The 22,852-nt window shown below is 40.3% G+C and overlaps 1 protein-coding gene across 8 annotated transcripts in view; it reads left to right on the forward strand.

Annotated features, from left to right (window-relative positions):
* SPECC1 (sperm antigen with calponin homology and coiled-coil domains 1) overlaps nt 1-22,852 on the forward strand; it is a 239,140-nt gene that overhangs the window by 131,142 nt on the left and 85,146 nt on the right. For all 8 annotated transcript variants that reach the window (XM_081029667.1, XM_081029670.1, XM_081029672.1 and 5 more), the window contains one exon: nt 15,531-17,110. In XM_081029667.1, the coding sequence (XP_080885793.1) occupies nt 15,531-17,110 (1,580 nt within the window). The remainder of the gene's footprint in view (nt 1-15,530; nt 17,111-22,852) is intronic.

A 22,852-nucleotide genomic window follows, 5' to 3' on the forward strand; every position in this document is an offset into this window, starting at 1 on the left:
ATAACAAAGTAATATTTGGGGAAGACAAACTAAAATAACCTCAATCTCTTTTAATTTTAGTTTTATAGAAGCCACCTGACAGAGTTGATTTAGAAAAAGGGAGACAAATTTAAAACAAATTTAGAATTTATTCCAGGGGGTGTTACATGTTGTTGAATTGAGGTGTTGAAAGATTATATAATAGTACAATAAGAGGGTGTAGGGATCACAAATCTATACCCACAGGGAGAATTTTTTTAAGTGACCTAATACGTAAATATGTATTTGAGACATGGTAAATTTTCGGTGACTGCATGCTATTGTCACTGGATTCAAAAAGTGCGAATCTCAAACAGCTTAGATGGTTCTCTGGCAAATTGGAATAGAAGGCTTAAAAGTAGCTGTAGTAATAAATGCAGACAGTGATGTAGAACCTGCAGGTGATGAATTTGGATAAAAAAGTTCTTGAAATATGAGTACGTATCAATATTTCTGAATGAATATTTTATATAATGTGATTTTAAATATATACATATAAATATAAGTTTATTAGTATACAGTGTATAATGCAAAAAGCATGTAGAATTATAACATTGACATATATAATGTAAATAAATATGTAATTTATTAAAGTACATATTTTATATGTAAATATGTAGCACATATTTACATATTAAATGTGTACAGTTGATCCTTGAACAACAAGAATTTGAACTGCCCGGATCCATACGCAGATTTGTTTTTCAGTAGATATATAGTTGGCCCTCTGTGGATTTCACATTCACAGATTCAACCAACTATGGTTCAGAGAAAGTATTTTCAGTCCTAGGTTGGGAATCTGCAGATGTGGAGGGCTGACTGTTGCATTGTTCTACACCATTTTTTTAATATAAGGGACTTGAGCATCCTCAGATGTGCGTGACCATGGGGGTGTCCTGGAACCAATCCCCCATGGATACCAAAGGACTGTAGTTAAGTTTGGGGGAGTCAAAAGTTATACAAGGATGTTTGACTACATGGGGGGTTGGTACCCCTAACCGTGCATCATTCAAGAGTCAACTGTATTTACATATAAATAATCTATAAATTAAAAATAGGGATTTGACTATTTGCAGAATAAAAGCTTACTCAGATTGATCAAGAAGCCTGTATTTTGTTTTGTTTTTGTTTTTTGCTCTTTTTGGAAATGGGTAGCACTTTATATTCAGGGTCACTCTTATATTAGGATTAAATTTAGCTGTAGGTGACAAACCCCCCAAATAATAGTGGCTTAAAAAAGACACAAGTTTATTTCTCTTGTAAATGAGTCTGGTAGGTAGTCCAGGCTGGCCTGCTCCTGGGCGCAGTGATGCTGGGACCTTGGCTCCTGGTGATTTCTGGGCCCTCTACGTGAGACCCTGGCCTCATGGTCCCAAATGTGACATTTGCATTCAGGCAGCAGGATAGAGGAAAGGGGTGAGCACTGCTTGTTCAGGAAAGCTTCCAGAAAATGCTTCATCCAGTTGGCTAGAACCTGGTCACCCAGCCACACCCTGCTGCAAAAGAGGCTGGAGAATATTCTTATTCTGAAAACCACATCCACAACAAAAAGGCACGTTACTAAGGAAGGAAAAGAAAAGAAATACTGGGGTACAACCAACCTCTGCTTACACATATAATAATCTGGGGAATATATTACAAAATATCCTGACTATATGAGATACACCTATAAGCAAATGAGGAAAAACCATAAATACCAAAGGAGTGGGTGGAACAGGTCAATTGTATGATAACCAATTCAATGGCAAAAAAAAAAAAAAAGAACAGAAGAAGAAAAGAAAAAGATATCCGACATCATTGTAATCAGAGTAATGGAAGTCAGAAGAACCCATTTTCCACCCATAAAGAGTAAGAACTCCCAGTTCTGGTCAGGGTGTAGAGAAGCAATTAATCCCATAAATTGCTGGGGGTATGTGAATGATTCCAGTCTTTTCAGGAAGCAATCCATCAGTAGCTATTGAGATTGAAAATATCTATTCTTTTGACAAAGCCATCTCATTTTGGGGATTCTGTCCTCTAGACATAGAAGAACCAGTACTTTTTTTTTTTGTTTTTTAAAGGAGGGCGCAGCTCACAGTGGCCCATGCAAGGATTGAACTGACAACCTTGGTGTTATTAGCACCATGCTCTAACCAACTGAGCTAACCGGCCGCCCCACCAGTACTTAAGTATGTAGTAAATGTAGAAAAAGTTTGTTACTTGCAGTACTTTTTTTGTAGCAGCCCAAATTGAGGAACAATCAAATGTTCCTCAGTGGGAACTGGTTGAATAAATAATAGTACATCATTCTTACTAAATATTGTATTATTAAAAGAACAAGTTAGATCTATTCCCACTATTCTGGAAGTTTATAAATACAATGTATTCTAAAGTGATAAAATAGAATTCAAAAAGAAATGTTTACAGCCTCATGTCATACATGCAAATGTTATGATCCCAAACAAAAGATTAAGCCTGTTTGTATCAACATGGAAGAACACATTGTTTTCATATTTTGTATTGTTATCTCAGCAAAGTAGGGGAATTTGATTATTTCAGTTTTACAGCATTATTATTTCTGTATGCAGAGGGGAGAGTTTAGTGATTAAGGGTATGAACTTTGGAGCCCACACTTCCTGGGTTTGAATCCCAAATCAAGCTTCGCAACCTTGGGCAAGTTTTCTGGACCCATCTATACCTCCATTTCCTGCGAGATAAAATATGTATAAAAACAGTACCTGCTCTGTAGGGTTTTAATGAGTTAATTTATGTAAAGTATGGTGAAGAATAAATTGTACACGAGAGCTCTGTTTTGTTCTTTTTTCCATTAAAAATATTAATAAAGAAAGTCAAGGGTAAGGGAAATTTATTCTTTTTGTGGTAAAGCGCTAGCTAAGCCTATTTTCATCAATCTTAGACCTTGCTTCTTTTCACTGTGGTGAAAAAGTGGGACCAGTTTGCCCAAGAAAATGCAAAACATTGAATCTTGTATTTACCAGAGACTTCACAATTGTCTCCACTGTCTCTTTGGAACTGGCGATTTGTCAGTACTGTGTTTCCCTGAAAATAAGACCTAACCAAACTATCAGCTCTAATGTGTCTTTTGGAGCAAAAATTAATATGAGACCCGGTCTTATTTTACTATGAGACTTGGTCTTATATAATATACCAGGTCTTATGTTAATTTTTGCTCCAAAAGACCCGTTAGAGCTGATGGTATGGCTAGGTCTTATTTTCGGGGCAACAGGGTAGAATTAACATTGGCTCGCATGTCTAGACATTTCAATGCTGAACACATTGGTTTGGGAAATAGAGGCAGCCAGTTAATGGCTTTTTGAGATAAAAATCTGACTTCAGCCTACCGAGGCATGATGGATTATATTTTCCAGAGATGGTTGTGACTCTGTTTCCCACCCCACGTGCTCCTCCACAGTGTGACTTTGCCACTTCCTCCATCAGGGAATCTGAACCTTGAATGTGAGCAGGCTAAGACTGCTTCAACCAGTGGAATACAAACAAAGTGACGCCGTGTGACTGGAGGCTGCCGGTATAAGAGGCTGTGCAGCAGCCCTTGTTTGCAGAAACACACTTGGAGCCCTGAGCCATTCATTCTGTGACAAGTCCAGCCACCCCCAGTCCATCCTGCTGGAGAAGCCATACCACAGTGCTCGGACCAACAGCCCACCTGAGCTCCCATCCAACAGCATCACCATCAGACAAGTCAGTGAGCTAGCTGGGACATGTGGCCCAGCCGCCAAGTCCTCGAGTGACTGCAGCTCCAGCCATCCTTGAACTGCAACCACCTGAGAACACCTAAGTGCGAGCTGCCTGGCCATGCCTTTCCTAAATTCCTTACCTGCAAAATCATGAGCAAAATAAAGTGGCTGTTTTAAGTACGACTTTATAGGGAAACTTGTCCTGAAACAATGGTAACTTGAACATGAAGGTTTAGTAAGTAACATCTTACCTGCGATGATGTTCCTTCACTCATGTTCGAAGAGCCTTTATAGAGCCAGTTCCAACCACTTATTGCACGCAGATAAACAGTCTCGTAAATTAGAAATGTTTGTCTAGTTATAATTCACAGTGGTCTTCAAATTCAGTATCCCGTTTTGGTCTTTTTCCATTCAGTATTATATTTTAAGTATTATGTACATGTGATTATATATTATGTATATGCATACTAAATGTATGCTAAACAGTGTACATAATTTTCATTTTTGATTATTGCCTAATATCCCCTTCCGGGGTCTGAAGCCTTTTTGTTTGTTTTCGCCTGGTGTATGATACCATTTTCTGTGTGTTGTATCACTACACCAATGTCCTATACCAGCGAACTAACTCAACACTGGTTCAGACCACATTATGAACACTTTATTTGATGTTCCCCCTTCTTTCAGGAATTTTCCTTGGATAATTCACTGTTTCCCCACTTTCAGTGGATCAGCATATCACCTTGACCTCAATGAATCAAAGACGGTACAGACCAAGTCAGAATGAAACGAAAGGAGACATTTGTAGGGGCTTCTGGGAGAGACTTAGCTCTCTTCATTGGAGTTGATGGTGTATAGATGTGAGGCCGACAGCTGCTAGAAGCATCGCGCTGTTTGGGAAAAGTTTTTCCAGTTCTTTTGTTTGGGATCACTGATGAAGGTGACCTTTGAGGAAGGCAGGAGCAAGACATGGAGAGAAATGGACCCTACAATCATCTCTCCATTGAGCTGGACCTGAAGTTGGACCCGCTCCTAGACTTTCAGTTAGGCGAGGCAAAAACTTCTCTTTATTGTTGCAAGCTTGAGTTGGGTTTTCTGTGTTGCAACCAAAAGATTCCTAACTCATAGTGACCACATCTGCAGCATTTTTGAGATTCTGGGTAACAGTTCAGAGGGACCTTGCTGAATGAAAGGATCTCGAGGCAGTTCATCCAATAAATGACACTGGGTCCTCTGAGGCCTGGTGGGAAGGATTAGAAATGTTTTGCTGAAAGAATAGTGTAAACAAAGCTGCCTTCAGATACTCAGATGTCGTGTGGGAAAAGCAATACATTTGTCCTTTGTGGTTCCAGATTGCTTCAGAACTGGAACTAACATGTGCCATGTTAACGAAGATAGAATTCAGCCAAATATAAAGGATTGTCCACTGGAGCTGCTCAGCAGTGGAAGGGACTGTGTAATGCTGGGTTTTCTTTCACTGGAAATATTCATTGGTAACTGAAACATGAGAGTTTAGTAACTAACAACAGAAGTTGGATGCTATTGATACTACTTTGTATGGTTACATGATTTCTGTTTTTCCAGTTCTGAAATAATACAATTTTGTACTTCTTAGGTATCTAAATGTACTTCTTATGTGACCCTTGGGTAAATTGTGAGCCTCTCAGACTCTGTTTCTTTATGCGCAAAGTGAAGATAGATAATACTATTCCAAATGGTTTTTGTGAGCCTTAAATTAATGTGTATTAAATACTTTGAAAACGAAAGCACAACACAAATGTAAAGTCCTCTTGTCATTTCTTACTTTGTGAACTCCATTTTGAGGAACGTAGACATTCCTTAAAGACCTATGGGTGGCTTAAAAAAAGAAAAAAGTGATGTTAATCCAAATAAATAGGACTCGGCATGCCCAGTCCAGTCTCTGATTTCTCCTATCACAAATTCAGATGAATTTCATATCTTATAATGGTAGAACTTGGAAGTTTCTCAGTGATCACTGTGAGATAGAGCTATAACTGAGCCAAGTGTATAATTTTAGGGAATCAGAGCTAAATTGTGATTGAGTAGGTCATTCTAAGTTTCATCAAGCCTCACAAATTGGGAAGCCAGTCTTTTCTCATCTCTACTGAAAGAAGGCTACATGGAGAGGCAGGTTTTTTTAATTCACTAAAGCCCTGCTACCCTGAGCTCTTGCTCATTCTTAGTGTTTGCTGCCTAGAGACCACGGGAGTGCTGGGAGATTCCTATGCAGAGGTGCCAAGCTCTTGAGTTAGGTAATGAAGATTTCATTAGGCCCACACAATGGGCGAGGAGGCTAACCAGTGTGCAGAGCGAATTCTGGGACCAACCGTTCCTCTGGCCACTTCGGTTTCAATGGAAATCAGATGTCCCTGCCTGCTTTACACTTTTCACATGGCACGTAGGGAACTGCCTTTCCTGAGCTGTTTTGCATTTTGGCTTCTCCTCGTGGTGAGTAACTGCAGCCGGCTGTGTGGCCCGCCTACAAGAAGCTGGTCAGACCATAGCATTATCTCTTCTTGTAACACTGCTGCTTTGTCTCCTGCCTTATCTCATCTTTAACCCCGCACAGAGCGGTCACTGTGTCCTCCCCTGGCCAGAGCCCCTTCTGCATGTGAGGGGTCTTTTGTTCAGAAACGCCCTCGTTCTGGAGCACTGCGGCCGTGGAACAGTATGAGTATTTGGGAAAGAGAAGGATGCAGATTTACAAGTGTTTTAAACTCTAACCCAAGTTGCCAAGCAGGAGAAGTGAGAGTAAAATTAATTTGGCATTCTGAAAAAAAAGGTAAAATGAACATGAGATAGAGAACATTTATTTATCCTGTTAACAAAAACCATCTCTAAACATGGACCCTGCTATTTGCTTTTAACAAAGGAAGCAAAATGAGCAGTAATTTGGTTCATTTGTATGTGTAGAATTCTTGCCTGATTTTTCCTATTTGGTTGGCAAAGTGTTTCCAGTAACTTTCACATGAGATACTCATGGATCTCTAGAAAACACTTCATTGAAACTCCCCAAAGGACAGTCCAACTATGGGAAAAAATGACTTTCTTCTGCAGGCAAGGTGGGGCTCTTAGATTTCATAACTGTCTTAGTTCCTTGTGGCAGTTCTGCAGCTCGCTGTGTAAACTTTTTTTCTTTTATCTCATTTGTTCTAAGTCCAAAGGATCAGTGCTGCCTATAAAACCAACGGATTGCTGATTACCTGCTTCCACACTGCATTTGCAAGCATTCACAGTTCTTTTTCATAATTCTTACTGTCCAAGTAGGATATGCACAGGCTAAAAAACAAAATGGGACAAGGCCTTTCTGAAAAGCAGGACTGCAGCTGCCCTACACCTTCACATTCCTGTCCCGCTGCTCAGAGGTCACTTCTTCATATGCTTATCTGGCTTATTGGTCAGCAGACTTTTAGAGCAGTTTTGGTGCAGCAAAAGAGAGCAGAAAGCACAGAGTTCCCATATGCTCCCCATATGTGCCCCACCCTAGCCTCATCCACCAGCAAAATCCCTCACCAGAGGTAAGTCGATGTTGACATCATCACCACCCAGAGTCCATAGTTTACCTTAGGGTTCACTCTTGGGGTTGTACGTTTAGTGGGTGTGGACAACATATAATGGCATGTATCCATCATTTAAGTATTATACAGAATAGTTTCACTCCCCTAAAAATTCTCTGTGCTCTGCCTGTGCTCATCCCTCCCTACACTTAAAGCCCCGGCAACTTATCTTTTCACTGTCTCCATAGTTTTGCCTTTTCCCGAATGTCATATAGTAGTTGAAATCATGCAGTATGGAGCCTTTTCTAATTGGCTTTTCACTTAATAATGTGCGTCTAAGTTTCTCCATGTTTTTTCTTCACTTGGTATCACATTTCTTTTTAGCGCCAAATAATATTCCATTGTCTGAATTTACCACAGTTTATCCATTCACCTACTGAGGGACGTTTTGGTTGCTTCCAAGTTTGGGCAATTATGAATCAAACTGCTATACATATCCATGTGTAGGTTTTCGTGTGGACATAAGTTTTCAACTCATTTGGATAAACACCAAAGAGAGCTATTGCTGGGTTATATGGCAAGAGTATGTTTAGTTTTGTAAGAAACCGCCAATCTGTCTTCCCAAGTGACTATCATTTTGCATTTCCGTCAGCAAAGTATGAGAGTTCCTGTTGCTCCACATCCTTGACAGCATTTGGCCTTGTCAGTGTTTTGGGTTTTAGCCATTCTAGTAGGTGTACAGTCGCATCTCATAGTTGTTTTATTTTGCAATTCCCTAATGACATATGATGTTGAGCATCTTTTCATATGCTGATTTGCCATCTTTATGTGTTCTTCAGTGAGGTATCTGTTCAAATATTTTGCCCATTTTAAAAAATTATTTTTCATTTACAGTTGAAATTCGATATATTAGTTTCAGGTGTACAGCATAGTGGTTAGACATTTATATAACTTATGAATGATCCCCCTGATAAGTCTAATACCCATCTGTATTTTGCCCATTTTTTAATTGCATTGTTCATTTTCTTATTGTTGAGTTTCTTGCATATTTTAGATAACAGTCCCTTTTCAGATGTCTTTTGCAAATATTTTCTCCCAGTCTGTGGCTTGTCTTCTCATTCTCCTGACATTGCTGTGTTTTTTTTTTTTTTTTCAAATTTAGACATTTTGTTGACTCCTGCTGTGATAGATGAGGATTTAACTCGTAACCTTTCATCCCCTCCCCATGTCATATCACTATTTTTAGTTCCTTTCTTGGTTACTTCTTTTATTTTAATAATGTATTTCGTCTTTATTTCTTGTTTTGTCAGCTGTATACAGTATCTTTGACTCTCCACTTGTAAGATGAGGATGGGTATTGTCACTACTCTCCTCTCTACCTTGCCTTCTATCTCCCAGTTTCTTTCATTAGCACTTCAACTTTTTTTGCTAGCAAGGATGATAATATCAAATGTTCTATGAAATAGTCTTGCGTACTTTGTGTATAGGTCAATTTAAATAGTATTAATGTTGTGACTACACAGATATTCTTCCCAGCAAAGTAAAGTCATATTATGATTTTGTTACCTTTCTTATGCAGCTCCTTATTTTTACGAGTTTTTTGGTTTTTTCACTGTTTTTATTCTATCGTCAAATATTTTTTCATATTCCTAATCCAATCATGTGTTCTGTCAAAGAACCCTCCCTTATGAGGTGCTTTGTCCTCTCAACCCAATCTGGACTCATTCTCCTGATTTGCAAGATAATAAATAGGTATTATCTTGAGACTTCCCTTGACTGTTTTCCTCTAATAGAGCCACTGCTTCCTGGATCACTGGTCCTCCTCTTCCTCTTTGGTTTACTTCCTTGTTTTACTGGAGCTCGACCTCAAATAACTTCCTCAGAAAGAATGTTGACAGTTTAATGTTCTGAGTCTTGCATGTTTTAAAATGTTTTTTTCTACCTCTGTGATTGATTTATAGTTAGGTTGGGTATAGAATTCTAGGTTGTAAATCATTTTACCTCAGAACTTTGAAGGCGTTTACTTTGTCGTCTTCTAGAGCTCAATGTTGTTAATGAATAATGATGGCCAGTCTCATTCTCAGTCCACACCCCTTCTCCAAACTTTGAGGCATTCTTGGTGTTCTGAAACTTCATAAAAGATGTATCTATCTCTGTGTGGGTCTTTTTTCATTTCTTTTGCTTGACATGAATTCTGGAGACTCGTGTTCTTCAACTTTGGGGAATTCTCTTGTGTCAGTTCTTTGATAATTTCCTCCACTCAGTTTTCACTGATCTATATTTTTGGAACTTCTGTTAATTGATTGTTTGATTTGCTGGTTGGCCCTCTGTGTTTATCTTTTCTATTTCTGTCTTTGTTTTGTTTTACATATTGAGTTCCTTGATTTTGCATTCCCTCTCTTCCATTGACTCTTTTAATCTGACAAGCATATTTAAAATTTTTGAGAGCTTTCTCTTATATTATCTTTATTCTTTTTTATTTTTCCATAGCATTCTGGTCTTATTTTAATGGATGTATATCACCTTGAATCTCAATGAGTTAGATCTTCTTTGAGTACCCTGTATAAATTAGCCATCTTCCTCACTAGTCCCTTCCGTGCCATGGCTCTCTGCACTCTAGGGCCTTTGCACATTCTGTTCACTCCTTTTTAACGTGCCTTTCTCCCTTTTATCTAGTTTGAGGTACATTTGAGATCATTTATTTATGCTTATCAAGTAAGTAGTTCAATATTCAGATATTGCTCAGAGTAGAGGTCCATATAAGAGTTAATTTGGGAGTCATCAGTATATAGGTGGTATTTATATTTAAGATCATGGGGTTGAGTAGAATCGCCAGGCAAATACTTATAATAAGAGAAGAAAAAAGGCCCAGGACATAGATCTGAAGAACTCTAATATGTAGAAAGCAGAGGGAGGAGATGGAGGAACCCATAAAGGAGACAGACAGAGGGTAGCTGCTGAGGTAAGAGAGAAACTAGGACAGTGTGACATCATCAGAGAATGTTTCAAAAGGGAAGAAATTGTTCCAGCTCTGCTGAGAGAATGAAAAAATGTCCGTTGTATTGGACCCCATGGAAGTCATTGGTGACCGCAGCAGACAGTGAGTAGTGGGAGTGGGTAGAGGAGTGAGTGAGAGGGGAAGAAATGAAGACAACCAATGAACATAATTCCTTGGAGGATTCTGCTGTGAGGGAGAAGAGAGAAATCAGGTATTACCTGGAGGAAGATGTGTATTCCAGTTTTTTATATGTATATATATATATATATATATATATATATATATATATATACACACACACATATTTTTTTGTTTTTTCCTTTTCAAAATTTTTTCCCCTTTCTTCTGCCCCCCCCCACTTTGGTTCAAGCCGTTGTTTCTCAGTCTAGTTGTGTAGGACACAGCTCCCTGGCCCATGCTGGTATTATGAGCCTTGTGCTCCCCCTGCTGAGGCAGTCGGTTCCCAGTTGTGGGTCGGCAGCTCACAGCAGCTCACGGCAGATCTTTCCCGCTGCCAGCCACTCACGCGGGCCACGAGCTGCTCATGGCGGCACACTGCAACCCACAGCAGCACGTAGCGGCCTATGGCAGCACACAGCAGCCCATGGCAGCCCGCAGCAGCTCACGCTGGTTGCCGGCTGCTCATGGTGGCCACCGACTATTCATGGCGGCCACCAGCTGTTCATGGCAGCACACTGTAGCCCATGGCAGCACTCAGCAGTCTGCCGCAGCTCACACCAACCTCTGGCTGCTCACGGCACCCCAGTTCCAGGGAGAGCTGTTGTTCACAATCTTAGCTGTGGAGGGCGCAGCTTACTTGCCCATGTGGGAATCAAAACTGCGACCTCAGCATTAGGAGCATAGTGCTCCAACCACCTGAACCACCGGGCCGGCCCTGTTTTTTGTTGTGTTTTGTTTTTTTTAATTGAAGATAATTAAGCTTGTTTAAATGCCAGTCAGAAAGATACAGAGGAAAGGGAATGATATTTCAATAAGTCACAAGTATATTGGGGACATTGAGGACACTGGCTAGAGTTAAATGGGTGTATTGGAGAGCAAAAAAAACCCAAAAGGTAAATAAAATTGGGTATGTTGATTAGAGGTTATGTGAGACCTTGAAATTCAAGGGAAGAAGCTTGACATTGATGCAGCAGATTAGAAGAAATACTTTCAGGTTCTTGAACAGAAAAATGAATGACTTATATAAGGGATTTGATCCAGAATATCTCAAAGGTGAGAGAGGCTAAAATAAGGAAGACCTGTGAGAATGTTTCAGAAATTTAGATGGAACATTCTGAGAACCTGGGCTAGATTCATACCGAAAGGAAAAAAACAAACATGGAAACATTTCCAAAAACAGTTAATAGGTTGTAATGACTGGTTGGTTACAAAACGAAGGGGGAAAGGAAGTTTTAAATATGTTTTTAAGGTTCCTTAAATGATTGGTGCCACAGTCAGATATGAATAAAAAGAATGAAGGGAAAAAGGAACAGATAATGAAAGCTAGCTGCCACTGAAAAGTTGAAAAGATTGAAGATTAATGGGGAAAATTGAATTTGACAATAAAGCAATTATTGGAACTTCTGAGAAAAAATGTATGCAGAGTGATAGTAAAAACTATCCTAGTAGTTTAGATTCTTAAACTAGAATGAGCAAGTTCTCTTGTGTTTATGAGCCAAGCAGCAATTGTGTGGAATGTGAAGATGGTGAACTTTCTTTGTGTCTCCCACCTGTCTCTTCTACAGACAGGTACTCTATGAGTTCTTGTTGAATAAATGAAAGATTAGTAATTAATTTTAGAATGTCACCATTTCCTTCATCAGTGCATGTTAGACAGAAGACCTTCCAAAGAACAACCCCAGTAGCATATTCTTTGGGTAAGATGAGGAAATTAAAAAGGGACTGAAAATATTTTATTTTCAGCTCATGAGAATCGCTACTTAAAACAGTCACCTGATTTATGATTTAACTGATCGTGCTATTGTTAGTTTGAACGTGCTTTTTGTTCTATGGAAATATTTCTTTTTTCCCACCCATTTATCTCGCTGTATATTGTTTTGGTAGGATTTTTCCCTCCTGTTTTTATTTTTTAATGTATTGCATAAATGTAACTGTAAACAAGGAATAGGAAAATTTCTCACCATCCAACCAGCTTAATACTCATCTATTCTCAATGTTCCTTCCTAGTGTGTGTCTCTATGAATACATAGTTTAATGCACCTGTGATCAGCCACAGTATAAATTTTTCATTTAGACTCTTAAATTGTAACATGAAGCATGGTGTTTTAGAAATAAATTATTAGGTGGAGCTTGCTTTTATTTTCACTTCTTGCAATTAAGACAGCCAGCCTCAGTAGGAATAGGTGATGATCTGGTATGAGGATGGGAAGGAGACAAAAGAAGTAAGGGTGCCAGCTGAGCCAGTCCCTGTGCCATTGGCCCCAGCCTTCCCCCACCCCTGCTGTCACCCTTGCTGTGGTGTATTGTTAAGCAGCAGGCCCAGCTTCAGGGTTCCAGGAGGTATTGTTCAGTTCAGCATCGAGGCTGCTGAACCAACAGTACTTGAAGGAGACTGAGGGTGGAACCCCACTTAGTGATTACATTGTTACCTGTGCTTTTTACCACTTTGCTCTTGCCAACCAATGCCCATGATGAGATGTGTCTGGGTGGCAGACTTGGGCACAAATAGGGGAGCGAGCAGCCAAGCACCAACCTTAGTGTGGTCTGATGATGAATTTTAACAACTCTCTAAATTTCACCTCTGCTAATTGCAGTTTCTGAAACGATGTGTACAGAATGGGAAGAACCTTTTAGAAAATCGAAAACAAACTAGGGACTCTCTTCAAGTGGCAAGAACAGAAAAGAACAGATGTAGTCAAAAATACAACTGGATTGCATATCTCATAATCCACAACTGGATATATTTCATAAATGTACTTTGGTTTGATGTAAAAAAAAATTCCTAGTAGTTTGGATGAGGCTTAAGTAACACCTAAGTGGAGAACAAACTGAGATTTGGCAGCAAAAGGAAAAAGTTAAACTGTAGCTGGCAATGATGACTCAGTTGATCTACTGTCTTCTTTTAGATCTTTCCATCTTCAAAACTAACAAATAATTGAAAAGGAGCCTTACTTTTAGTGGCATTATTAGGAATGGCCAATGCCTCTGTGATAATCAGTCCTGGACTCTCAGCTTTGCCTGTTCTAACTATAGGTATGGAGAAACTCTAGTTGTCTTGCAGTTTTATTATGGTCTTGGCCAAGATTATTTCACTGTAGAGAACTGCTGTTACTAAAACATTTCATTGCTTAGCAATTTTAATCTTCATTTTACAAGAATAATTAAATACATTTTACAAGAATAATTAAATACATTTTTTCTTCACTGTGTATGTAGTGTGATGCAAGTGAGGCCTCTAGACACCCGAGAGCATTACATGTGTGCTGTAGTTCTCTTAGTTTTCCAGAAACTTAATCGGAACGGTTAATATAAAAACCGTTCTATATATTAATATGACAGTTTAGCCTTTATTATGTCAAAGTTGTAAAAGCACTCAACTGTCAGAGACTTAGCAGCAGATGTTAAGTCACCTAAGATCATCACCTCAGGTTTCAGGATGTTAGGCTACCCAGTTTGTTCATGTCTTAGTAACAGCCTTGGCTACGGTGCCATGTGGGGGCTGCTGCCAGTCTGCGGCTGCATCCCCTGCCCCCCAACCCTTCCCACACTGTAGAGCCCTGGAGTTGGGTGCCCTCCAACCCGGGTGCATACTTGTGTAAGTCATAGCAATCAGCCTTGATTAATCAAATGGTCTTTGAGTTTGTAAACCACGTCCGGGTTTTTTCATTTACACTTTAACCTCTGAGGTGGGTTTCATTTCTAGAGCATATAGGAGATCCATGTCTGGGTTTTCACCCCTAGAATTTTTTTTTAACATCATCCGTAGTAATAATATAACTGAAAATTTTTTAAAAATATAGCATAGATGAAAATTTAAAAATAATTATAGTAGTATAGATGAAAATAAAAAACAAGTCCTTACATTTCCCATTGTAAGTATTCTAAATTCCTTATCATTTTTTGTATTATATAAATCCCTTAAACATTTAAGGCTGTACCATAGATATATACAATATGCCCTTATCCCATTCGTTCTTGTTTCTTTATAGATACAAATGAGTACACCATTTCCATTTATGTTAAAAGCAACAATAGGTTATTGAATCAGATCAGTGTCTCCTTAGTATTATTTATGTCTTCTGATTTCTTAATCAAATGTGTGTTCAGTCAAAATACGTTCAGGATGAATTTTTTAAGTGTTTATTGAGAAATTCATAATGAACTTGTATTTTGCCAAAAGGCTGTTTGTTTGGTTGCCAAGGTTATCAGTTCAGATGTATTAAATTGCAAATTACAGAAAACCCAATTCAAGGTGACTTCTATTGGCTTGTGTAATGGGAAGGCCAGCAATAGGCCATGCCTCAGTGATGACTGATTTAGCAAATCTACAATGCTACTAAGAATTTGATTTCCTTCTTTCTCTGTTCTCTGCTTCTCACCTTCCTCTTTTGATAACAAGATGGTTGCCAGTCATTCCCAGACTTACAGGAGCTCTCATTCATGTCCAGTATTGTTTTAGAAGCTCACCCAGAAAACCTTTCATTGACCTTAGTTGCCCATGGGGTGTGCCCATGCTGAGGATAGGATTATGCTGAGTCAGCCTCCCCAGAAATACAGGGCTGTGGAAGGAGGTACAGAAAACCCAGTCAGAATTGGAGAGCCGTGCCCCTATTGCCTAGGTCGCTGGTTCGATTCCCACATGGGCCAGTGAGCTGCACCCTCTATAGCTAAGATTATGTAAATGGCTCTCCCTGGAGCTGGGCTACCGTAAGCAGCTGGAGATCGGTGTGAGCTGCTGTGTGCTGCCGTGTGCTGCCAGGAGCGGCCAGCATCCAGCGTGAGCGGCTGGCAGCAGCAAGAGCTGCCGGGAGCTGCTGTGAGTGGCCCACTGACCGACTGGCGACCAACTGCCCTTCAGCCTGGGGGAGCCCAAGGCTCATAATACCAGCATGGGCCAGGGAGCTGTGTCCTACACAACTAGACTGAGAAACAACGGCTTGAACCGGAGTGGGAGGTGGGGCGGAGGTGGAAAAAGAGGGGAAAAAACAAAACTGGATAATTATCCAGAGGAGGAGGAAATGGACGAAGGACGACAGTCACCATGTTCACCATGCCTTGAAGTCATTTGGGTTTCATTTATAAAAGTACTTCCTTTGTTTCATTGGTTTCTGCTTCTGTCTTTAGGGGCTGTGACAACGACCAAACGGACAGGCATTCCAGCTCCTCGAGAACTTTCAGTAACTGTCTCAAGAGAGAGAATTGTGCCACGTGGTCCCTCCAACCCAAGGAAATCGGTGTCCAGTCCAACTTCTTCCAGCACACCCACCCCTACCAAGCATCTAAGGACCACTTCCACAAGACCCAAGCAAGAGAATGAAGGTGGAGAAAAGGCCGTGCTTGAGTCCCAAGTTCGGGAACTTTTGGCAGAAGCCAAAGCAAAAGATAGTGAAATTAATAGGCTTCGAAGTGAACTTAAGAAATACAAGGAGAAAAGAACACTGAACACTGAAGGAACCGATGCTTTGGATCCAAAGTTAAATGGATCCTCAGTCACACCAGGTGACTCAGAACTGTTGATAAGAGCTCTTGAGGAGAAGAACAAGCATTTTCAGAAAGAGCTAGCTGACCTGCAGGAAGAAAACCGGACCTTGAAGGAGAAACTGACTGATTTTGAGCATTCACCAAATTCAGAAGGTGGAGCAAGTCACACTGGTGACAGCAGCTGCCCAACATCTATAACCCAAGAGTCAAGCTTCGGAAGCCCAACTGGAAATCAGTTGTCTGGTGAAATCGATGACTATAAAAACAGCCTTCATGGAAATGCATTACGGACGTCGGGTTCTTCGAGTAGTGATGTTACCAAAGCTTCTTTGTCACCGGATGCCTCCGATTTTGAGCACATCACAGCAGACACCCCTTCTCGTCCCCTGTCTTCAACAAGCAACCCTTTTAAGAGTTCAAAGTGTTCCACCACTGGGAGCTCCCCTAACAATGTGAGTGAACTGTCCCTGGCTTCTCTGACGGAGAAGATACAAAAGATGGAAGAAAATCACCACAGCACCGCCGAAGAACTGCAGGCTACTCTACAAGAATTGTCAGACCAGCAACAAATGGTGCAGGAGTTGACAGCTGAAAATGAGAAGCTGGTGGATGAGAAGACGATTTTGGAAACTTCCTTTCATCAGCATCGAGAGAGAGCAGAGCAGCTAAGTCAAGAAAATGAGAAGCTGATACATCTTTTACAAGAGCGAGTGAAGAATGAAGAGCCCAACACCCAAGAAGGAAAACGCCTAGAACTGGAGCAGAAGTGTGCAGAGATCCTTGAACAGGGCCGCTTTGAAAGAGAGCAACTGCTCCACATTCAGCAGCAGCTGACCTGCAGTTTACGGAAGGTGGAGGAAGAAAACCAAGGATCTTTAGAAATTATTAAACACCTGAAGGAAGAAAATGAAAAACTGAATGGGTTTCTCGAACTGGAACAGCATAATAACAGTGTGATGGCCAAAACTCTGGAAGAATGTAAAGTTACACTGGAAGGGCTGAAGATTGAAAATGGGTCTTTGAAGTCTCAGTTGGAGAACGAGAAGCAAAGAGCTGGAGAGACCAGTCCCCTGGGGCAGATGGTGGAGGGCTGTGAAATTCAAGAAATGTTGAAAGTAGCTCGAGCTGAGAAAGATCAGCTGGAACTGTCTTGCACTGAGCTCAAACAAGAATTACTAAAGGCACGTGGTGAAATTAAACGTGTCTCCAGCCTACTAGCCAAGGTAAGGAGATAGCTCTTGACTTGTATTGCTCATCCTCGTCAATATTTCCCTCCTTCACCTTTAAATTAACAGAACACAGAGAATCTTTTGCTTAGTCAATTTCATTCATGAATCCAGCATTCCAGCTTGAAGCTCTGTTAGATTCCAGGCAGATTGGGGATACAAAAATGAAACATCCCGATTTCTGACTATAGGCTGTTTAAACTGTGGTGGGGATATAGTGAATGGAATCAATGAGGGGATAAAGATGCAGGGATACAGAATGTATGTCATAGAGGGCAGCCCAAACGCCTGTGGGAAAGAGGAACACTTAGAACACATGGGATAAGGGGAGTAGTGCAGGAGGACTTCTTGAAAGAGGAGGCAATAAGCTGAGTCTTGAAGAATGCACGAGAGTTATCCATGTCTATCAGTTAGCATGCTTTGGGCTACTGATAACAGAAAATTAAAATCACCCCAAATTTCTCCACCAAGTAATGATATAACCATTGTTTTGGTGTGTTCTTCCAGATACTCAGGTGTGTGTGTGTGTGTGTGTGTGTGTGTGTGTGTGTGTGTGTTTGTTTCCCACAAGTTTGAAAAAAAATTTGTTTAGAATCACCCTGTACATATTGTTAACTTTTAAAAATTTAATATTTTCTGGGCATATTCTCATTATTATTCTTTGAAACATGACTTTGAAGACCAGATAGTATTTTATTATATCAATATGTCATATGTACCTTACCTGTCACCTATTGTTGAACGTTTATGTTCTTTTCCAGTCTTTTGATGTTGTAAATACATTTTTTAGATCTGTCATTGTTTTCTTAGGAAAGATTTCTACATTGACTTGTTGAGTCAGAGTGTGACCATTTTAAAGTCTTTCAATACGTTTAGCCAGGTTGATTGCCCTACAGAAATACTGTTCCAGTCCGTTCCCACCAGCAGATCATGAACACTTGCCAACAGTTGGCATCAAGGTGTTGGATCATTCAAATCTTGTCTTCATTTCCTTTTTCCCCCCTCCCCTTTTTCACTTTGAAAGATCTTCCCCAACCCAAGATCAAATTAAATAAATCACTTCTTTCATTTAAAAAAATAATCCTTTACTTAGTCTGGAACTTTGTTATGTAATGAAGATGGCTGGTAATTGTATAATATTCTTCCCACTCACAGAGCAGTGCTGGAAAGGTGTAAACAGGTGGCTTCTTGTTTCAAATTTCCTCTAAGCTCTGGGTCTGTGATTTAGGGGTTTCTTGGTGAGGAGGAACCCTCACCAAGGTGAGAGAGGTTGAAAACATTTCAGGGGTTATGACTGTTTTAAGAAACAAATTAGCCACGAGCTTCCAAGGGGATTTTTTTTCTCTACTGCTTCGTCTACCTTTAGATTAGTGAGTTGCAAACTGATTCTGGCATTGGGTTGTCTGATGATGTGAGTGTTGGTAGTGTTGGTACTTTTATCATTGCCTGTGTCCTAAATTCACAGCATTTTGTTGAAACTGTGGAAGCAATTCCATTGAAGTTACTAGCCGGGGGTCCATTTGAACTGTAGGTTGGTAATTGTAGCTTTACATTAAGTTCTAATATCTGTGGAATAAGTCCCCCCTCCATTACTCTATTGCAAAATGTTTAATCTCCCCGGTGACCTTCTCGAAGTCCTCTGTCAAGTCCCTCATCTGTTTCTGTGGTATTTTGATTGCTATCACATTAAATATGTGTGTCAATGAAAAATGTGGCACCTTAAAACAATAGCTTATTTTTCTGATCATAAAATTAATACTCATTACAGAAGGTTTAGAGCATACAGAAAAGTATAAAGAAGAAAATAAACACTACCTTTAATCTCCCTGCTTGGAGAAAAACACTACTAACATTTTGCTATATGTCTTTTCAAACGGTTTCCCAGGTTATGCACTTTTGTGCATGCATACAAACTGGTATCAGTATACTTAACAATGTTTAATCTTCCTGTTTAAAAGAGTGGAGTATGTCACTCCACATTTTATGAAGATAAAACCCAGTTGGATTAGCTTATCAATTCTACTGTTTATCTATTTCTGAATAATTTGTTTCTAATTAATCAATTCTTTTATCCTGCTTTTTGTACATTCCTTTGTTTTTTTCTTAGTTTCTTGAGTAAAATTCTTTGTTTAAGTTTGTCCTTACTTGGTTAATAATGAAAGCATTTAAAGGTATGACTCTGTTCTTTATTATTACAGCTTTGGCTAAAGGAAGACAATAAAATCTAGAATTTTCTGGGATAAACTAAGTCTACTTTGGAGAAAAAGGAAAAATATTTGCATTCTCTGTGGAGTACAAGGTCCAACATACTTTTTTTCCTTTTTTTAAAAGGTGTACAACATAGTGATTAGACATTTATATAACTTCTATGAGTTTGTTTTTGTTTTGAGTATTCATTTATTTATTTAGATTTCACATATAAGTGAAATCATATGACATTTAGGTACAACGTGTTTTAAATCAAGCTGTTAATTATATTATTCACGTACATGTATTTCATTCATATCTTTATGCATTGCTTGCTGATTAAAATGATCAAATACATGACATCAGGACAGAAAAGGTTTAGCTAGTATTTTGAGGTAAGAGTCGTAAGTAAAAGGTGTGAGGCATGGTGTCACATAGAATTTATTTTACAGGTATCAAGGTCCTGTGCTTTTGTGCTGTCTTATGTGTACAGGGATGTTGTTCTGTAGTTGCAGTGATGTTGTATCTTCTACTAATCTTTGTGCGCTTTTCTATTACTGTAGAAAAACCGAGACTTCTTAGGCAGACTAACAGCATATTGTAGCCCCACCACAGAAGGTCAACTAATCCACCAGCAACCATGAATTCAAATAAGGCAGAAGGGACTCATGCCCAAAGGATGTAGCACAAAACTTAATGAAGGATATAAAGTGCTGGACCGGGAGGTGAAAAGCCTGGGTCCTTCTGATGTGGCTAATGGTTAATTTTGTGGCCTCAGGCAGGCGCCTTTCCATTATCAGTGTTGACTAGAAATGTGATTATCAGTGTTGAGTAGAAGTGTGATGGTGGAGGGATCCTGTGCCTTCTTTCAAGGGAGTGCTTTGAACAATTTCATCATTAAGGACTGTTGTGGGCATTTGCTGTATACCTTTTATTGAGTTATGCAAGTATTTTGCTAAGAAGTGTTTTGTTTGCTTATTTATTTTATTTTTTAATTTTTATTGGGGAACAGAGTGTTTTTCTAGGACCCATCAGCTCCAAGTCAAGTCCTTGTTTTCAATCCAGTTGTGGAGCACGCAGCTCACTGGTCCATGTGGGAATTGAACCGGCAACCTTGGTGTTAAGAGCACTGAGCTCTAACCAACTGAGCCAACCGGTCGCCCTGTTTGCTTATTATTTTCAGAAAAAAAAAGATGGAGATTGAATTTTTCTACATCTACTGTAGATCTTATACATCTGTAAGATCTGTACTGTATATTTTGGACATCTACTATGATCTTACAGGTTTTATGTAATAATGATGTTTTTCTCCTTTAATTTGTTGATGAGGTGAATTACAATAACAGATTTTCTAATGTAATCTAGTGTTAAATCACCTTTGCATTCCTGGGGTAAACTTTGATTCTTCAGTTGTCAGTTGCCTCACTTGCCATTCTTACGTAGAACTTTCAGACATAACCACCTTAAGCAGATGTCAGAGAGACTGTCGTGTAAATTACCAGGCAAACCACAGGTGATGGACAACTTTTACCCTTGAGCTATACATTCATCCACTCTCATTTATGGCAGAAGGTGAATATTAGGAGAAAAGAACAAAATAGCCTATTTACGAAGAGGAAAGGCAATGTCAGACCATCCCATGGTGTGATTTAGTAAATCTATATACATTTCCAGTTTAGATAAGTTACTTGAGTGACTCAGACACTGTTAGAAGAGTCTCTGAAAATCCTTAAAGTGTAATTTTTTTTTTGTATTGGTTGGTCTGTTCTCATACAATAAATGGAAAGTTGGTAGGATGTTTACAATAATTGTGTGACTGTTTTATAGGCTTTTTTTCCCTCGCTGGTTTGTCTTCAGCTATTATTTGCTGATATCTCTCCATTCTTTCAGCTTCTCTGATACCCACTATGTACATTTTGCTGGCAGCTTAATGTGTGGTTCTATAACATATCTCTGTACACCTTAAGGAGCCTAATCCCACAGAATCCTGAAGTCCCGACCTCCTGTAAGCCACACGCACCTGCCCTAACCAGCAAGCAGCATGTAGTCACATGGGATTATTGTTTTTCCAGGTTACAGTGCAACTCAGGTTCACATTTTTTTGACTTTGAAGTTTTCAGTTGTTTGGAATCTTGGTTTCAAGTTAGAGAATTTTTACCCAGACTTGACACCTAGAAGTTTTAAAAGAAACTACTGATTTCTTCCCCCTGAGGTTGAAAGCTTATTGGTGAAATATCCTTAGAAATTTAGTTCTTTCTGTAGTAACTCAGGTCTTTTCCAGAAGAGTAAGGAGGTTATAAAGAAACACTTGCTTTGAGAGGTCAGGGAAAACTAGAGGTGAAAAGATCATTGTGTGAGCCGTGTTGGTCACCAGGCCAAACTAGGGTAACCACTCGCCATAAAGGGCAAAACCAGAATTTGAGAGAAAGATGTGGCAAGGAAACGGTCCTGTGGCCACAACTTCAGAACAAGACTCTGAAGAACTGAGGAGATCTGGAACCTGGCCTGCATACCAGGTGGTCCACCAGAATGCCCAGGTGATGCTTTGGACTGTAAGGAACAGGGACCCCTGGTGTCAGTGGCCCAAGTCAGCACACATTCACTGTGCTTATGTTGTCAGATGTCAGGACGTAGGCAGTTGGTAGCTGTGGTCCAGGGGTTGCATAATGTCCAGGCTCTGAGTTGGCAGCTCCATGATTGCCCCGCCTTCCTGTGGAGGGTGCAGAGAGCGCGGCGTCTACAGCGTCTCATCCCTACGGTCCCGGCAGGCAGGGGGCTTGGCAGGCCCCCAGGCACCCCAGTCCTATCGGGAGAGCGTGTCTCCCCAGGAGCCACCTCAGCAGCTTTCCCTGTGTATGTGAGCAGAACTCGGTCACGCACCCCTCCCCGCCCCTCCCTTCTAGAAATCACAAGATCACATCCTGACTTTTGAACAAAATTGGGATTCTTTGTAAGAAGAAAAGGGAGAAGGGCTGTGGGGTAGAGAAGGGCACCGTTGTCACAGCCTCCAACAGGACTCCCTCCACATGTTCACCCTTCCCCACTCCTGTTCGTTCTCCACGAAGCACTCACAGGGATCTCCCGAGTTTGTAATGCCGTCAGCAGTTTCCCTTTGCACCAAACTCTCCACCCTGCACGAAGCCCTGGGGTCGCCTGCTTACACCTCCAGCCTCTGTCCCACCACCACCCTCCCTGCCAGGCCAAGTTCTTGTCCTAACACCAGGTGAAGGTGGTGAGAGCTATCATTGCCAGCAGTGCTCTTGCCTCTCTTTGCTTCCCTGATCCAGTCCCTATTCCTCACCTGCCTGGTCCTGTCTTAAAGTTTAGGTCTCAACTGTGGTGTCACTTCTTCACAGAGGCCTTCAGTTCGGTGGGACCATTGTCTCGTGGACTCAGCAGGCTGTCTGGTCTGTTTCAGCTCGGATTACTGGTGTGAAAGCCCCTTGCCCAAGCCCAGCACCTCAGAGGAGCTCAGAAATGTTGGTGAATCTCTTTGGTAGAGTTGAGGGGAACTTAGGAATCACTTCCCCACGAATCATGGACTGGATACTG

This window comes from Rhinolophus hipposideros, assembly GCF_964194185.1.
Source record: "Rhinolophus hipposideros genome assembly, chromosome: 20".
Taxonomy (NCBI): domain Eukaryota; kingdom Metazoa; phylum Chordata; class Mammalia; order Chiroptera; family Rhinolophidae; genus Rhinolophus; species Rhinolophus hipposideros.